At 41.3% G+C, this 15,073-nt stretch overlaps 2 protein-coding genes across 3 annotated transcripts; both read right to left on the bottom strand.

Annotated features, from left to right (window-relative positions):
* Positions 1–753: 753 nt before the first annotated feature.
* Positions 754–6,109, bottom strand: LOC106708388. The gene is made up of 17 exons (XM_045681106.1): positions 5,917–6,109; positions 5,113–5,691; positions 4,838–4,886; positions 4,340–4,363; positions 4,033–4,220; positions 3,760–3,918; positions 3,417–3,631; positions 3,104–3,210; positions 2,923–3,035; positions 2,577–2,673; positions 2,366–2,478; positions 2,127–2,204; positions 1,904–2,026; positions 1,676–1,819; positions 1,316–1,509; positions 1,108–1,231; positions 754–961 (listed from the first exon to the last, which is right to left on the bottom strand). Exons 1-17 carry the CDS (start codon positions 6,016–6,018, stop codon positions 857–859), a joined length of 2,514 nt encoding a protein of 837 aa, XP_045537062.1. The 5' UTR covers positions 6,019–6,109; the 3' UTR covers positions 754–856.
* Positions 6,110–7,468: 1,359 nt separating this feature from the next.
* On the bottom strand, positions 7,469–14,001 carry LOC106708426 (V-type proton ATPase catalytic subunit A). Of its 2 annotated transcripts, none has more exons than XM_045681007.1 (14): positions 13,907–14,001; positions 12,037–12,142; positions 11,689–11,801; positions 11,377–11,604; positions 11,043–11,180; positions 10,256–10,407; positions 9,911–10,035; positions 9,546–9,692; positions 8,996–9,211; positions 8,677–8,836; positions 8,521–8,590; positions 8,297–8,433; positions 8,022–8,211; positions 7,469–7,941 (listed from the first exon to the last, which is right to left on the bottom strand). In XM_045681007.1, the coding sequence occupies exons 2-14, from the start codon at positions 12,119–12,121 to the stop codon at positions 7,849–7,851; spliced, it is 1,854 nt and encodes a 617-aa protein (XP_045536963.1). In that variant the 5' UTR covers positions 12,122–12,142; positions 13,907–14,001; the 3' UTR covers positions 7,469–7,848. The 2 variants fall into 2 exon arrangements, with proteins under 2 accessions (XP_045536963.1, XP_045536964.1); XM_045681008.1 differs by lacking the exon at positions 13,907–14,001 and adding an exon at positions 13,831–13,846.
* Between the last annotated feature and the right edge of the window lie 1,072 nt (positions 14,002–15,073).

Raw genomic sequence — 15,073 nt, 5'->3', positions numbered from 1 at the left:
CATATTCTATTTTTTTAATATCCTATAAAATCAATGAAGACAATAAATTATAATAATAAAATTAAATAATAAAATAGTATTTATTTAAATTATTTTAGAGCGCGTGTAAGATGTAAATATGCTTTGTGAAAATGTAAATTATTTATTTATTATTTATGAAATAAAACTTATAATTCAATACGTGATTGTTTTACTCGAATAATTTTTTACCTGATAGACCGGAGAATTATACTCCTAGACCTTCGACTTTTCTTCTCCACCTTGAAATTGACTTTTTCAGTTCTTTGCGGACCATAATGCGATGCGATGTGATTACTGGCATACATAATTACGTACTACAATTTTACTACTTTATTGAAAAGGGCTATCAAAGTCATAAGCAACGTAATGGGGAAATTTTATTGCTTTAGCTAGCACGGACAAACAAACATGATTTCTAGATTACAATAGAACATATAACATTTCAACGAAGGGTATGCACAAATATATTAGAATTTTATTTTTATAGTTTTATTTATTTTCATACGAGTATACATTATCACTCTTCGTCCCTGAGTATATAAAAAAACCTATATTATATATCTAAACGATCTAATAGGTTCTGCGCCACGTCGACAACAACTAATACAAGCCAATAAAATAGTCGGGACACAACAATAAATAATAATAAATAACCTAATCACATCAAATACCAAATAAATCTTCCAATAAGAATATAAACTAAAAATGTATAAAACCAATAATAACCAATAGAGAATAGAGATTAAAAGTGTAAGAAAGTATTGTAGGCAATGCTTGTGTTGGGGCGTATGGCGGGGCGTATGGTGGGGCGTGGCGTGCGGGCCTAGGGCTAGGGCTAGGCGTCTCCCGCTCCCCCCTCGCCCCCCGCGGCGTCCTTGCGCGGCTCCAACAGGTCGTTGCACTCCATGCACGGCTGCAGCTCCTCCTCCATGTGGTACGTCTGAGGACCACACGCCAACAACATTTTTATTGCCATAAGCCAAGAATAAACGCGGTTATTTAGTCCGACTCCACGTCCATAAGACGGTTACAACTCGGTTTATTTCCTGAGAAATTGAACGGTAAAATGAGATTTATAATCGTTACCCTTCCGTCGAAGCCGACCCCGATGTAGGGCCGCGTGGTGAGCGGCGTGCGCGGCGGGGGCCGGGCGCGCTGGCGCAGCTGCGAGCGGATCGTGTGCTCGCCACCACACCACCGCACCGGCGTCCTACACCGGGACACACATTATTCTGCCAAACTGTATTCCTACAAACTTATACAATAAACAAGTAAATGAGAAATGGATGGTTACTTGACGTCCTCGACGTGCGGGTGCGGTACGCAGACCTGCGTGGAGTCGGCGTCTGCGGCGGGCACCGGGCGGCGCGCGGTGTGCAGCGCGGGCAGCTCGGGGGGCTGCGGGGGCACGCCCGGCGTCATCAGCGCGCTCGTGCCGCACGCGCCGCACACCGCGCCGCGCCCCAGTCGCCGCATCAGCAGCGCCGCCTGCGGTACCACGGCGACACTGAGTTAGTGGCTGTGAAGTGTAGCAATGCTGCAACACCTCGCTGACTTATTCTTGTAAATTTATCGCTCGAATATAAATCTTAGTTTCGAGTTATATCCCGGACTCAGTAACAAGCACGAGTGCCTTCGATCAGCTTCGTCTTACTATCGGGTCCCCGAGCTGCTCCTCGAGGCGCTGCAACAGGTCGTGCAGCTCCTGCAGGCGCGCCTCCACGTCCTGCCGACTCGACATCAGCTCCGTCTGCTCCGCCTTCATCTCCAGCGCCTTCTCGATATCCTCCAGCGCCCTCTACATACCATCAATAAAGGCAGTCTCACAGTAAAAGTTACACTTGTAAGAGGATGGTTTCGATAGATTTGAGTGTAGGCTTACGATCCATGTCTTGTCCTGCCTCTTGAACTTGTCCTGACAGATGTCGAGCATCCTCTCGAGCTCCCCGTGCGCCTCCGCGAACTTCTCCTCGGTCAACAACCCGGCCAACCGCGAAATGTCCGCCTTCACACGGAGTTCATTGAGACACGACACAAAGTTATTTGAGTAGGTCTCGAACAAACATAAGACTCGAAGCGATAATGGCTAAGCAGCTTGAATTCACCTTATCCCGCAACGCATCCAGAACCTCGTCCCGATCGGACTTTTGGTCTCGCAGCATTTCGACACTCTCTACCAAATTCTGCAACAAGATTAGAATATTTCAGAAACAGATGGAAAATGACTATTTGTTTCATCTTACCTAAAAGAAGAATACTTCTGGAAATTGTGCCAGAAGAGATTATGCGGCATATTAAATTATAAACTATGAAATAATGAATTAAAAACAAGATGGCATCTAACGCGCAGCTCGTCACTGAGCTTGCTCTGCACGGTGTATAGCGCCTGGTGCGTGGTGTTCACATCGTCCAGCCCCACCACCATGTCCTCGTACCGCGCCGTCAGCTCAGCCAAAGCTTGACAACAAATATTTTGTTTAGCCCACATAGCAATCTTGAATATATGGTTATCTTCAAGGAACATATTCACAAAAGGTCGTAAACGAGCGAACAACCTGTTGCCTCTGAGTTGTTGTTCACGGCTGCCAACTGCTCTAGTCCGCTTTTCAGCTCCGTCCGCATCTGGTTCATCTGCTCCTGAAACCCTTGCATCTGGAAAATAAACGAGCTACTGCATCATTATATCTCCTAATATTAGTAGTAGTCCTACTACGAATAGTAGAACTACGTATTAAGATTATTGGGGCCTCACAATAAAATCGTAAAAATAATATTTCTCGGCTTGGGCTAACCTAACTATACAAAAGAATTACTTTATTACAATTTTTCTCATTGCTACGATTTATAGTATTACTTCTTGTTTTCAAGCGGTACATAGTTATTAGCAGTAACCTATTTTACCTGTGTAGAAAGTCCTGCGTCGAAACCATTGAGCTGGTCTGCGTAGTCTGCCACCAGTATGCGCAGCACGTTGATGCGCTCCGCCATACCCATCGCCGGCTCCAACTTCTCCGCTATGTAATTCATAAAGCTCACAACAAGATCAAAATTTATGTTGATAACATAAGATCTGTAAACTCACCGACGAACTGCGCGGTCTTGATGGCACTGTCTGCCGCGGAGTTCGCCTTCGACGTTATCTGCTGGATTTCGCATGACATCTGCGTCTTCAGCGCTGTCACCATGTCACTGCGAGTGAATTAATGGCGTCAGAAAATCGGCAGCATGATCCAATATCTCTACCTACTAGCATCGACATCGAACAAAAGCATAGGAAATGAGGTCACACCATTCTATTCAACGATAAAGTATTAATGGGAAAATCCGCCCTTACTAGCTTGGTAACGGGTTGCTCACATAACAAGATCGTTATAACTAAACTCTAAACCACTAACTCGAATTCCACGACAGTCACAGGAGCAGAGGGGTCACGACGACCAGTGGGCAGCGCGGGAGGCGGCGGCGCCGGCTCAGGCTCGGGCGGGGCGGCGGGCTCTGTCGCGGCATCCACGGCGCGCTCGCCCTCCATCGTGCCCAACGTCGTGCCGGTGGGGCCCGTCTGCCACGCCCCCGTTGCCCTCGCAGTCTCCTTTCTTTGCCTCAATAACATCTTAAAATCGTAACCATTTGTTATTCCGACTTCGTTTATGTTTAAGTTACGTCGCGTCACGTCACATCACGTCACGAGTTATGAGTATCTTTTATAACGTACCAGGTTAAAAACAATTACGGACTCACCTTTTGCAAGTCCTCAAGTCCTGGGGCGGAGAGGTCGAGCCGACCGTCACGCAGGGCGGCCGCGAGCTGTGCCGGCAGCGCGCCCGCCGCCGCCAACTGCGTTAGCAGGCCCGCCATGCGCCCGATGGCTTCCTCCGCCGCTTGCACGCGCGCGTTCACCTGTTGAAAAATTTACAGCACACAGCACTCGTTACTTAAAGTGAGGAAGAAAATCGACAAAGAAATTTCTATTAAATAAATCTCTGTATGATAGCACATGTGGTGCAGGCCCACCTGCATTGTGTGCATGGCCTCAGTGAGGGAGGCGGTGCCATGCAGCAGGTCGTCGCGCAGCGTCTGGTTATCGGGCATGGTGAGGCCGGGCGGGTGGCTCGCTAGCTGCTCTAGCTGCCGCACGGCCGCCTCCAGTCCCGCGAACTCCGCCTGCGTCACCACCTCCACGTTGCCGACGTGAGCCCGACCTAACACGCATATTCATTAATCCAGACAAATATTCTTCGTACTATCTTATCCCTGTAGAGATTTCTAGTCTCCTTTTATCGAAATATGTACTTTTAAAAACTAGTAAGTATCATCTTACCTGTTGATTTCCGAGATTTTCTATCTGTAAAAATAATAATGATTGTCTAAATATTATTATGTAAGGTAAAATATTAAACATAAGGCAATAAAACAAACTAAATTCAATACAATCTATAACTTAGAAGAGTAAAATTCGAGAGGATTATTCGATTAGCTGAAGAAAGGTTTTTTTTAACATATACTAGCTTTTACCCGCGACTCCGTCCGCGTGGAATAAAAAAAAGAAAGAAAGAAAACGGGGTAAAAATTATCCTATGTCCGTTTCCTGGTTCTAAGCTACCTGCCCACCAATTTTCAGTCAAATCGATTCAGCCGTTCTGAGTTATAAATGGCGTAACTAACACAACTTTCTTTTATATATATAGATATAGGTCACAACGGGTCTTGATGAAATTTGGCATAGATGATTTGGCAGAACAAAATCTGGAAGAACACGTAGGCTACTTATTACGTTTTTTTTAACTCCGCGCGGACTACGTAGTAAAAATTAATATACCTCTGTAATCAATGCTTGAGTCGGAGATACCAGCCTTAATTTTCTGTTTCTGCAAAAATGACATTCTTAAAGGGTCGACGTTTTATCGCGAACATGCCTAGGACAAGCTTAAGCCGAACGATATCAACAAATTTTATAAATACAATCGACCAAAATAATGGTAGTAATTTTATGATAAGCCTATTTTCTGCAGATGTTTTCTGTGTGGTGAACATTTTTAATATAAAAATGTTATTCAAAAATCCTAGCCTATGTTTCGGGCCTCCCAGTCTTACCTTAACTTTTTCCGCATATTTCTTTTCTTGGTCGGCCTTTTCTTTGATAGCGGCTAATCTTTCTTTTTCGCCAGGAACTTTACCTTCGTCTTCCGGCACTTTTTTATCGCCAGGTAATTTTTCTTTGTAACCCGTTTGTTTTTCTTTATCGCTGGAAGTTATATCTTTATCGGCAGGAGTTCTCTTATCGCCCGGAGATTTTTCTCTCTCGATAGATTTAATATCTTTAGCGGCCACTTTCTTTTCTTTATCTAGTGTCTTCTCAGTTTCTTTTTTTTGCTTTTCATCACTTTTTCCTGTTTTCTTCTTAGTTCCTCTTCCAGCGACTTCCGTATCCTCGTCGGTTTCATCAGTATCTTTATGTTTCTTTCCTTTTTTATCAAAACCTGTATCTTTCTTACCGGTTTGATCTTGAAGCGTCTTTCTTTTCCTCATCTTTTTCTCGCTTTTCTTCACTTCAGGAACTATTTCTTCTTCAGACTCACAGATTCTGATTTCAACTTGTTGTTCGAGCATGCGCAGCTGTCGGGCCAACATAAATAGCACTGTTTGCATGTGCTTGAAATTTACTAAGTTTTGCTGCAGACAAAAGAAACAAATCGAAAAAATAATCGCATTAAGTAAATAAACCTGAAAAATGTTGTGTATACGCCATTAGAAATTGGGGTAAAATATACAAATTGACATCAATCACACACGTTAGGGAGAGTGGGGAATACCAAGAGAAGGGTGTTCCCTTCTCTGGGCATACATGTGTTCCTCTCAGGGCGACAGGTATCCCTCTCTCAGGACTGAAGTACTCACAGTCTTGGGACCGAGTGCCATGGAGATGAGGTCCTCGACCTTGAGCAGCAGGGTGCTGTCGCTCATGTTGGGCTCGTCGAGCCGCTGGAATGCTCTCCGCATCTTTGTTTCCTTGCGTACCACTACCTTGAATTATTAAATAGTTTAATTTTAAATATGGTTCACAATTGACATAGTAAATCTTAATCTTCTGTCAGTCAATGACAAGTTGAATTGAAAGTTTTCGTTCTTTCATATTTTTTTCCTCGATGAAACTATTTGATTCCAACACCTCCTTGATCGTGTTAAAAATTACTTAACCTTTTTTCATTTGGCGTCACCGTCGAAAGGTTAAATTAAGTAGGTTATCACAGCTCACAGGTTAGTACCGATGACTTCCACCATTCCTTTTGGACCACCTTTGATTAATAAACCTTTGATCCATTTCGCGAGCTTACACCTCCATTCAGGTTCGTAACCAAAACTTTATGCCAGGTTTACATTATTCCAGTACAGCGATCGAAATCAGCGCTGTGTTACAACTAGATATACATAAACCCATATTGTAATGAACTGTGTGGGTTAAGTATAGTCAAACAAGGATATTTGGTTCCCCCACCAACGGTTCCCGCCTTGTCGTGGCGGTGGGGCTCTAGTAACCGTGGCTGCCTCCCACGGTGAAGCTAAGAGGAACCAGGGACGGCCGGTCGTCTTGGGCCGGACTTGACTGGTCCAGCGTGCAGGGCCGACCCACCCGGAGGAGGCTGCCAGAGGCGGACTTTGGGGGTCCGCCTCGGAGCAGGCCTGGAGGTGGGGCCGCGGGGGGTGCGGGTGGGTACTGGTTTATCCTGCCCCCTGCAGCCCTCGTGTCCGGATGTGTGTGGTGGGGCCGCGGGGGGGTACTGGCATATCCAGCCCCCCCGCGGCCCGGTAGGGTCAACGGCGGGACCCGACATCGGACCCGCCGATGGTGGTTGGGGAGGCGGGGGTAAAACCCCGCATCTCCGGCTTCCATAGCCCTGTGTTGGCAGGTTCCGGGGGACCTGTCACCCGCTTCGAAGGGCCAGGATGATGGCGCGTATCGTTCCGGCGCGCCTCCCCAAAGGATGGTTGGTGGGTTTACCCACCCCAGTGGTGGAGCCGCTTCGGCGGCTAGCGAGGACGGGGCCGCGGAGGAGTGCAAAAGCGTACCCGTAGCCCCGTCACCAATGCGCAGGAGGAACAGAGGTGGTTTAGCGGGTATGCTCTCATTAGGGGAGAGAATCTCACATAACTCCGTGTCCCCCCCGGGGCACGGCGTATGCATAAAGCATTCCCCTCTATAAAACAATAAAAAAAAGGATATTTGGTTCGATGGGACGCTGCTATCGCGTTTAGTTTCTTTAGAAATTAAACATGATATCTACAGTATGAAAAGGAACTTGTGACTCTAGACATTGACAGGACGCCCTCCTAGTGAGCTTTACTAATTCAGTTTGACTTATGGCCATCTTGTCAGATATCCTCGGGTCTACGTCATTACATAAAATAAAACACAACTTTAATTTAACATAATAATTTTATTTTATTTATAATATAACTTTCGTCACCTCAACACGTAACTGCAAACAGCTAGATATAATAATTTATAGAGTGTTATATTTGTACAACCGCCATTTATAATACTGGAGAGGCGACATGGCGGCGACATGGCGTCGACATGATGGCGACATGCTCGCCGTGGAATGCTGGGGCTCGATACGACTCACATTGATTAAAGAATTTCACATAAATAGCAATATTTAATTATATAATCATATAAATAACAAGTAGCGGCGCCTGACCTGCTGCCGGCCGCGGGGGATAACAGAAACATGGCGGAATAGTCACAATACATCTATACATCATAACGCTACGCACTCAAAAGAGTCGAATTAGGACTAATTGTAACAAGGGGGGAGAGGGGGGGAGTATCTAGTCCTCGAGGTTGCGGAAGGCGGCCGACATATCCTCCAGCAGCTGCTCAAAGTCCGCCTTGATCTTAGCCTCGCCATCTTTCACTGGATCCTGCAGGAGAGCAATACAACGTTAACTTCAATGCTATGAAATGCTACAAAGCTATAATTGTCTCAGTTGTGGTGTCGCACCTTGAACTTCATGGAGGAGAGCTGGTAGAGGACGTTGCCCATGGCGTCGCGGATCACATTCCACGTCACCTTGTTGTCGGACTGCGCGGTGGACTCCACGGCGTGTCGCGACATGTCGTAGAACGCGATCATGTTCTTGAGCATGCCCACTGTCTTGTAGAACGGACAGAAACGATCGTAGGCAGAGTAACTGGAAAAAAAACAACAATCAATAAAATAAACAATTTCGTTTAAATTAAATAGGATCACGTGAAAGTTGCAATATTTGTTGGTACCTGTTCTGCTGCAAGAAGTCGTCCTTCAGCAACTTGGCGACCTCGAGGGTGATCTTGTCCGTCTCCGCGAGGGACGCCTTGCCCACCAGCTGTACGATCTCAGTCAGGTCCTCCTCCTCCTGCAGGATCTCCTTCACCTGCACACAAACAAACATACATACATTGTAAACTCCTTTTCACGTTTAAATAACAAATAAATCTTTCTACATCTCGTATGAACATACCTTTGTCCTGAGTGGTACAAACTCTGGGTAGTTCTTTTCATAGAAGTCATCCAGCGCGCGCATGTACTTGCTGTAGAAGAAATACTTAATTAATTTCTATTTACCAAAAAAAAAATTAAAATAATAGTGGTCGACTTTATCTTCTAGAAGATGTACCTGTATGAAATGAGCCAGTTGATGGAGGGGAAGTGTTTCCTCTGCGCGAGCTTCTTGTCCAGACCCCAGAACACCTGCACGATACCCAGCGTCGCTGACGTCACAGGGTCCGAGAAATCACCACCGGGGGGCGACACCGCGCCCACGATCGACACGGATCCTAACAACATTACACATTTATACGTCAATCTAAGTTTCACAAAGATAAAAATCTTAATTAAAGGCGAGTTTTTAGGTAGGTACGCGCCCACGAAGGCGCGCGCCCAGGTAGGCATGGTAGTCCAAGTCGTGAGGCATGTCGTAGTGTACCAGTACTGACCCTCCCTGTCGGGGTTGCCGAGACACTTGACGCGTCCGGCGCGCTCGTAGAAGGAGGCGAGCCTGGCGCCCAGGTAGGCGGGGTAGCCGGAGTCTGCGGGCATCTCCGCCAGCCGCCCAGAGATCTCACGCAGCGCCTCCGCCCAACGCGACGTGGAGTCAGCCATCATAGACACGTTGTAGCCCATGTCACGGAAGTACTCGGATAGAGTGATGCCTACAAGTTAACAACAAATTGTTACAGAACTATACTAGTCTTAGTACTATAATGTATTACACGACGTTTGAGTTGGCACGTCGGAAATAAAAATCCTCTTGTACCAGACGTGCCAACTCAAACAATAAAGTTTAATTTTACATTTTCACTCGCTAAATTTTATTATTTTTTCTGCTCCGCTCCTTATTGTTACAGGGTGATGTTAAATATCCTATAGCCTTTCTAAATAAGAAGATTGTTCAATGCAAAAAGATTTAGTTGAATTTGATCATTAATTCAAACAAAGAAATCATCCAACTTTTTTTTCCACATTTGACATATTTGTGAGTGTTACCGGTGTAGATGGAGGCCTCTCGAGCAGCTACAGGCATGTTGGATGTGTTGGCGACGAGAGCTGTACGCTTCATGATGGACTCCGTCACACCCTCGATCTCCACAGTCAGCTCGGGGAAGTCTCGCAGTACTTCTGACATCTCGTTACCTTAACAAAACAATAGTTACAAATGTTACATGAAATGTAAACTTTAAAGTGTTCTAATATTTTATTAAAATAAAACTTTGATTGTACAAGAATTTAAAAAAATAAAGATTTAGACACATTGTATTTAACAAAAGATAACATATATTTGAGAAGTGATTCAATTTTTTTTTCTTGGTAAAAATCTTAAAAAAAACTTAGAAGAGATGTCGTGCACTGACCACGCTCGCCGCAACCGACATAGATGATGACATCAGAGTTGGAGTACTTGGAGAGCGCCTGCGAGATGACGGTCTTCCCGCACCCGAAGGCACCGGGGATGGCAGTCGTACCACCCTGCACACATCTGACACCCGGACAACCGGACAATCAAAACTATGACACTAATGTGACATCAAACAAAACTGAATATTACAAGTAGATGACACTAGCGCATTTAATCTAGCATTTAAAAAAAATAAAAATGTATCTTTTTTTTAAATTTGACAGATACCTCATAACCAATTAATAATTAAATTAGTAAAAGTTGACATATTTAAAAGTGTAAGAAAGAAGTAAGGACATACGGGAAGAGTGAGTCCAGCACCCGCTGTCCGGTGAGCAGAGGATGGTTGGCAGGCAGCTTCTCGGTGACGGGGCGCGGCTGTCGCACCGGCCACACCTGCAGCATGCTGTACTTCGCCTTCTCACCGTCGAACTCCGTCTCCAGCACAATATCCTGACACATACATACTGTTAGTTACAACATCTTCTGACAGCATTTCTTACTTATCATCACAAAAAGTCTATGTCTGTCTGAATTAAAAAAAAAACTTAATAAGTAGCCTATGTGTTCTTCCAGAATATGTTCTACATCTGTACCAAATTTCATCAAGATCTGTTCAGCCATTCCGGAGATACCTTCAAACAAACAAACATCCATCCATCCATCTTAACATTCACATTTATAATGTTAGTAAGATGAATGTATATTACATCACAGAATGAAGTTGCTAAGCACTTGACCGAACTATAATTAAAATCTATACATGCAGCTTCAATCTCCGCCATGTACCAACATTATTTTCGATTTTCCAATTTCATACACTCATTTATCTGACATTCTTACGATGAAGGAAAACATCGTGATGCAATCTGCACATATCTGCTCGAATCCGTATTAGTTTGAAGACACGCGACCGCCACAAACGCCACCATCAGCGCCAAAATGGCGAAAATCAAATAGGCACAAAAAACTACATCTTATAGCCAGTCCATTTATAAAGGTCAGTGGCTAACAACATATATAAAACTGACAAAAACAGACATAGTTGTATGTATGTATGTATGTATGTAAGATAGTGTTGTACTCACAGTGACTTTGTAGTTGCCTGCGGGTGCGATGTATGTGACGGTACCCTTTGCCTTGGGCGGCACCAGCATCTTGTGCTTCACCAGCGTGTTCTCGTGTACAATACCGTACAAGTCTCCACCGGTGATGTGAGACCCGACCTGATACAAAAACAAGACAAACATACATTATTACAAGTCTACTTAATTGAAGTAGGTTTTTTATATATACATATTTATATAAATAATACAATAGACATAGCCTGGTGTCACAGCATTGTCCAATTGGTTTATTTTATTTAGTTATTTCTTGCAAAGATTACATCAAGTCATTATAAATTTTCTTAACACTTGATACCTTAACACCGAGAGGGTTGAACTCCCAGTCGATTTCTCTCCCCAAGGCGGGCACGTTGATACCCTTTGGGATGTAGATGGACTGTGTCAGCTCGTTGATGTCCTTCAAGGGTCGCTGGATACCGTCAAAGATGGAGCCCAGGATACCGGGACCAAGCTCCACGGACAAGGGTTTGCCAGTTCGGAGCACGGGGTCGCCGACTGTTACGCCTGATGTTTCTTCGTATACCTACATGAATATATCGTTATTACTTAAAAAGGTTTAAAATTATCGGATTCAATGTCAAACAATTTATTTGTTGGTACTATTTACCTGAATGGTGGCTAAATCGCCTTCAAGACGAATGATCTCGCCCACCAGTTCGTTGTAACCCACACGCACCAGCTCGTACATAGCGGAGCCGGACATCTTCTCCGCCGTTACGACTGAGCACACAAATGTTACATTATTTTATTGTTCAACAATCAAAGACTACTATGAATCATAACTTATACTGTAACTAAGTTTATCACAAAGTTTCAACAGTGGTTTACTTCCCAGCTCTAATATGCTGTCAGTACTCTCCTTATTATGTTATAAGTAAAATATCACAATCCAGGATGGATCAAGGTGCAGTGTTACTGCAACATGATTGTATGTTTACTTGTCTGTTATACTGACCGGGACCAGACACGGCAAACACATAACCGAATCTCTCCTCGTTCTCCTCATCGGCGATCTTCTTCAAACCGCCCTTTGTCGCCATTTTGAATTAAGTGTTCTTTAACTGTCGACACAAACATATGTTAAAATAAATTATCTTTATAAAATAATCACAAAAGTAATGGCACAAAAAAAACTGATAGTTTAATTATATTACTAATTTACTTACATTACAAGAATAATAAAATTCAATACAGAATAATAAGGCGCATTCAAAAGAAATCAGAACTTGCTCTCTTTATATAATTTCTTAAAGAAAAATTTGAATTATCACACTTAAAAAGATAAGATTTAGTTGCCAAATAAAGTCTATGATATTCAGCTAAGAACAAGAAATAACAACATAATACAAAAAAATGGACAATTCTCCAAAATAAGCTAATACAATCAAACCTGGATAAGCAAGAGTCAAAGAGACTGCAATGTCTCACATATGGAGGTTGTAGTAACAACTGGAAAATAACTTTTACTTATAATGACGTCTCACTTACCCAAGCTCCACTGTATGAATGACCTATGTTTTATTCTATTAGTGTATATTCACAAAAAATTATTAAGGAAAAATACAGTCTAGTCTTGGAACAATAACTAGCTCCTCCAAATGTATAGACAAACTGAGAGATGTATCAGCTGACCTAGCTCCTATCAGGCCTAGATAATAACAGCCATCCATCAATGTCAAACTCAGGTTTTTTTCTGAGATGACTGAAGTTTTATAACAATATAATCTTGTATTTATTTGCTTTGTAACAATTACCTTCAAGTAATTAGTTTTTGAGTTGAGTTTATTAAGTTCTTCTACTTCTATTTTATATCTTGCAAAAGAATTAAATATGAAAACAGAATTATGTAATTGTGTTAAAATATTTCCAGGACTGGAAGGATCTATACAATGTTACATAATTGAAGTTTTCATTCATATTTTTTTCTTTTTATAGTTTAAAATGTTCATCAAATGTAGCAATTTCTGTTAGAATTAAATTGTGGAATATTTTCAATTATAGATTTAGCAAATAAAGGGAGAATAGGGTGTTATTTTCAAAACTAATTTTACTTAAGGAGAATATTAGAGAAAAAAAATTGGGGTTAAAAAAATTATATACTAATTACATAAATTCGGATAAAATATTTGAAGAATATAAAGCAATATCTCAAATTAATAGAAAAATGTATGAATATTTGCAGCAATATTATTCAACATCTGATTAGGCTAAAAGGATATGTCATTATTTAGGATTTCTAGAGCAAATGTTCACATAAAACTTTCGACATAATAATTTTAAATATTAGATGGATAGGGAAATAAAAATTAATTACATATATGATGTACACATAGTATAGATACAGTTTGTGTAGTTACTTCATGCATGATTCCAATAAGACTATCAATGTAAAAATACATGACAAAATAGTAATCATCCACAATAACCTAATTGAAAAAAATTATATAGGAACAAGAATAATAAGGTTTTAAGATAATTTTGAATTCTAGACTAAAAAATCTATCACATGATCATGGGTGTATCTCAACCAAGGATTTAATTATTATATACATACATGTATTATTTAGTCTTAAGTATCGACATAATTGAAAGATACAAGAAAGAGACTTGAACAGAGTGAAATAGTTAAGAAAAACATGAAAGTAAAAACATCAAAAAATGTGACATTACAAGACTGCCGAATAAGAGTTTCAAATGGCGGAATCACAAAAATCTATATCCCTACATAGCTTAAAACATAACTACTTACATCTAGTAACACAAGCACAAATAATATAAAAGAAAACCAATTGTATTACTATATAAAATAGAAATTTTGGACTCACGGGACGGTAAAGATTGAAAAGATGATCCGAGAATGGCGGAGTTTGCAACTTATCACAAGACCAATGATAAAAGTTTAGTCAGCTGACTTGTGTCTATGATATCTTGTCTATGGAATGGTTTGAGTTTAATCAATAAAAATTAGTTTCTATTGATTTTGTTATTTAAAACTGTAGATAAGATATACAGTACTTGTAGAAGAAAAACATGTATTATTTGAAACAGTTTGCTACATTTTTAGTTTAGTATGCCATTAGAGAAAATTAAATATCAATGGCACACAACACACTTCCAAAGGTCCATGAAAATGTTGAAAATTGGAAAATATAATAACTGATCCAATTAATCGCTCGCGCGTTACAAAGCATGAAAGATATTCCATTCCTGGGTGAAGTGATGGCTAATAATTTATTAATATATTATTTTTCTATGATGTTACTCATCTAGTTTTTCTCTGTGTATACGTGTATACACTGTTTCCTAAATTATATTATCTGTTTACGTGTTCTGTCATCAGAGCATTTTTGTGAGGTTTGTTTCTTTACTTTGTTTTATTATTTTCTACTGGGGAATTCCTGTTTAATACCACGCTCCGAAGCTCTATACCGATTTCATCATTTGTTTAAAAGTGCATAAATATTGATTGTTCACACAATCATACACAGCGATTGATTTGAAGCGATCATAAATGTAGGGACACTTTGTAATGCATACTGGACAATTTCTGTAAACACGTTCACATATACGTCGTATTTACAGGAATAAAAAAGATATACAGCTCAGCAAGTCTTTAAGTTGGTTATTGCGACACGGCGCTTACAAGGAAGGTCTTCCGTTAAGGTGAGCCTATTTTAATTACATTGCGTTCATTAAACAAAAATACTGTTCATTAAAGTGAATAAAAAGGCAAAATATATCTATTGAATATGTTAAACTATAAAGCAATACGTTAGCAATTACGTTGCAATACATTGAACAATATGTTGCTCCATGCTCATTGAATTATTAACATTTCAGCACTGATGGATACTTAGCTGTGGATGTATTACTAAAACATAAAAATTTTAAAGGAAAATATGATAAGAGTGATGTAGAGAGAGTAGTAAGTAATAATGACAAACAGAGATTTAAATTGAGATGGAATTCTGTAACTAACATTCTGGAAATAA

Source organism: Papilio machaon, chromosome 14, assembly GCF_912999745.1.
Source record: "Papilio machaon chromosome 14, ilPapMach1.1, whole genome shotgun sequence".
Classification (NCBI taxonomy): Eukaryota; Metazoa; Arthropoda; class Insecta; order Lepidoptera; family Papilionidae; genus Papilio; species Papilio machaon.
Note: the sequence above shows the minus strand (reverse complement) of the source record. Positions and strands in the feature narration are given on the sequence as shown.